Here is a 2,735-nt window from a genome sequence, read left to right on the forward strand (position 1 = left end):
TATCAAAAAGTCAACTCCACGGTCAAACTTCCAAACTTAAATTCCTATTTTAGCCATTTCAAGCCTAATTTAACTACGGACTTCCAAATAAAATTCCGAACACGCTCATAAGTCCAAAATCACCATACAGAGCTATTGTAATCATCAAAATTCTATTCAGGGGGTCGATTTCTCAAAATATGAACCGAAGTCAAACTTGGCCTCTTAAAGCCATCTTAAGGAACCAAGCGTTCCGGTTTCAACTCAAACACTTCCAAATCCCGAACCAATCATCCCCGCGAGTCATAAATTAATAAAAGCATGTTCGGGGAGTTTTATTTTAGGGAACTATTTTCTAAAAGTTAAAATGACCAGTTGGGTCATTACAAATACTTACTGGATACACGTTGTTTACGTACTCATACTACACTTGCTGCACGTTTTGCGCAGGATTTGAGACAGGTACTTGTGGAGGACCTATCATCGCACATCCTCGTTATCCGGAGGCATAGTGGTGAGCTGCCTTTCTGACCTGTTCTGCAGCTACCAGTGACTCTCCCTGTATTTTGGAGTTTTGTATAATCTACTAGATGCTCATACACTTGTGACACCAGGTCTTGGCACATACATTGGTAGAATTTGATGTTTTATTATTTTTCTTGGATTTAAAAGTTTAGTCAATATATGTTAAATTTACTAGTTGTCTTGCCTAGCTGTAGGGTTGGGCGCCATCACGACCTTTAGGTGAAATTGGGTCGTGACACTAGATTTGACATACCTCTTCAAACAAATGATACGACTATGACAAAAATGTCAAAACAAAGCGGTGTTGCTAAGTTAATAAGACAAGCAAAATTAATAATATGGGATGAAGCATCCATGGCAAAGCGTCAAACAACTGAAACAGTTGGCAGGAGTTTTCGCGATATAATGGATGTCAATGTACCTTTTGGTGGAAAAGTAATGGTCTTTGGAGGCGATTTCTGACAAGTATTGCCAAAATCTACAAGAGCAGAGACGGTTAATGCAAGTTTAGTGAAATCATATTTATGGCCTTTAATGGAAAAGATACAATTCACAACAAATATGAGCACAAGAGAATATCCAAATTTTAGTAATTTCTTACTTCGTGTTGGTAATGGGGATGAGCAAACAGTAAAGGATAACTTATTACGCCCTCCAAAACAAATAGTTGTCAAACACAATAGTGATGAAAGAGCAGAGGAATGCTTGATAAGAGAAATATTTCCATCACTACATCAAAATTCCAGTTCTGCACAGTTTATAACAGAAAGAGCTATCTTAGCAAGTAGAAATGAATATGTAGATCAACTAAATGAAATGTTGATAGCCAAGTTTCCTGGTGAAAGCAAGATATTTATTAGTTTTGACTCTGCAGAAGATGATACCAATAACTACTATCATTAGCCTTCAAACATAGTTCTTTCAAGATAAATACTTTTCAAGTATAACCCTTTCAAATAAATATCTTCAAACATAGTTCCTTCAAAATGAATACTTTTCAAATATAAACTCTTCAAGTAATATCCTTCGAGTATAAGTCACCATGTGACACCTAAGCATAGAAGATTAGCAGCTCCGAATACAGATGTAACCACAGGGGAAATCTACCGGGATACCGTCCCGTAGTCCCGAATTAATTATGCAAAACAGGGGGATCTCCCGGAATATGTTTGTAGTCCCAATTTAAATATGCAGTGCTCGGGGATCTCCCAAAATAAGTCTGTAGTCCCAATTTAAATATGCAGTGCTGGGGGATCTCCCGGAATACGTCCGTAGTCCCAAAATAAATATGCAGTGCTGGGGGATCTCCCAGAATACGTCTGTAGTCCCAATTTAAATATGCAGTGCTAGGGGATCTCCCGAAATACGCCCGTAGTCCCAATTTAAATATGCAGCGCAAACAACAGAGATAACAACTATAACACAACAGAAACCTCGCACATCACCACAATGAGTACAAAAGCAACAATAATAGAAATGCAAGGTACGACGAGAAAATCAACTCAAGAATTTAAATCACAAGAACGGTAGAACACATTCACAAGGAATAACCACAGTAAAGAATGCTAGGCACAAGGAGAACAGCTTAACAAGGGAAAATAAAACAAAAATGTAGCAACAATTCCACAATATTCAAGTCAACAATAATAAGCCAACACGAGTCAAATAGTTCCAAATAATGGCAAGTCAACTAAGATATATGTTATCTAAACTCCTTTTGAGGTTGAGCAATTACGAAGAAAATTCAACAATTCCAGTAAGGATAAGCAGCGGAAAATAATCATAACTCTAATTAAGACTAAACAATTATAGGATGAGAAAATAATGATTTCAATTAAAGATAAGCAGTTATGAAAAATATAGCACGACGATAGAAGAGGTAAAATCTTTGGTTAAGTCGAATAAGGGTCAAATAGACAGTAAGAGTGAATCCTAAAGCAATTATCTCTAATCAAAGCATGTAGAGGTGAAACTAGCAAATAGGAATTCAAACGTATCAAAAACAACATCATACACGGTGAATATAAGGACATAAGAACCCTAAAAGGTCAAGTTTCCACAAATAAGTCTGAGCACGCACTCGTCACCTCGCGTACACAGACTACAATCAACATAGATGACTCAAATCCTAAGGGGTAGTTCCCCACACAAGGTTAGGCAAGATACTTACCTCGGGTCAAACTCAATCAATCTGTAAGAATGCCCTTTCCACGAATATCCGGCTCTGAATT

At 37.3% G+C, this 2,735-nt stretch overlaps 1 protein-coding gene across 1 annotated transcript; it reads left to right on the forward strand.

Moving 5' to 3' along the window:
• The first annotated feature begins 789 nt into the window (after positions 1-789).
• Positions 790-1,407, forward strand: LOC142172078 (uncharacterized). The gene is made up of 2 exons (XM_075235846.1): positions 790-939; positions 1,048-1,407. The coding sequence occupies exons 1-2, from the start codon at positions 790-792 to the stop codon at positions 1,405-1,407; spliced, it is 510 nt and encodes a 169-aa protein (XP_075091947.1).
• Positions 1,408-2,735: the final 1,328 nt, after the last annotated feature.

The sequence above is a fragment of the Nicotiana tabacum genome, chromosome 17, assembly GCF_000715075.1.
Source record: "Nicotiana tabacum cultivar K326 chromosome 17, ASM71507v2, whole genome shotgun sequence".
NCBI classification, from domain to species: domain Eukaryota; kingdom Viridiplantae; phylum Streptophyta; class Magnoliopsida; order Solanales; family Solanaceae; genus Nicotiana; species Nicotiana tabacum.

Coding starts and splice junctions, on each gene's coding strand:
- LOC142172078 (XM_075235846.1), top strand. CDS start 790: ATGTCAAAACAAAGCGGTGTTGCTAAGTTAATAAGACAAGCAAAATTA. Junction 940..1,047: donor ATGTACCTTTTGGTGGAAAA/GTAATGGTCTTT, acceptor TTAATGGAAAAG/ATACAATTCACAACAAATAT.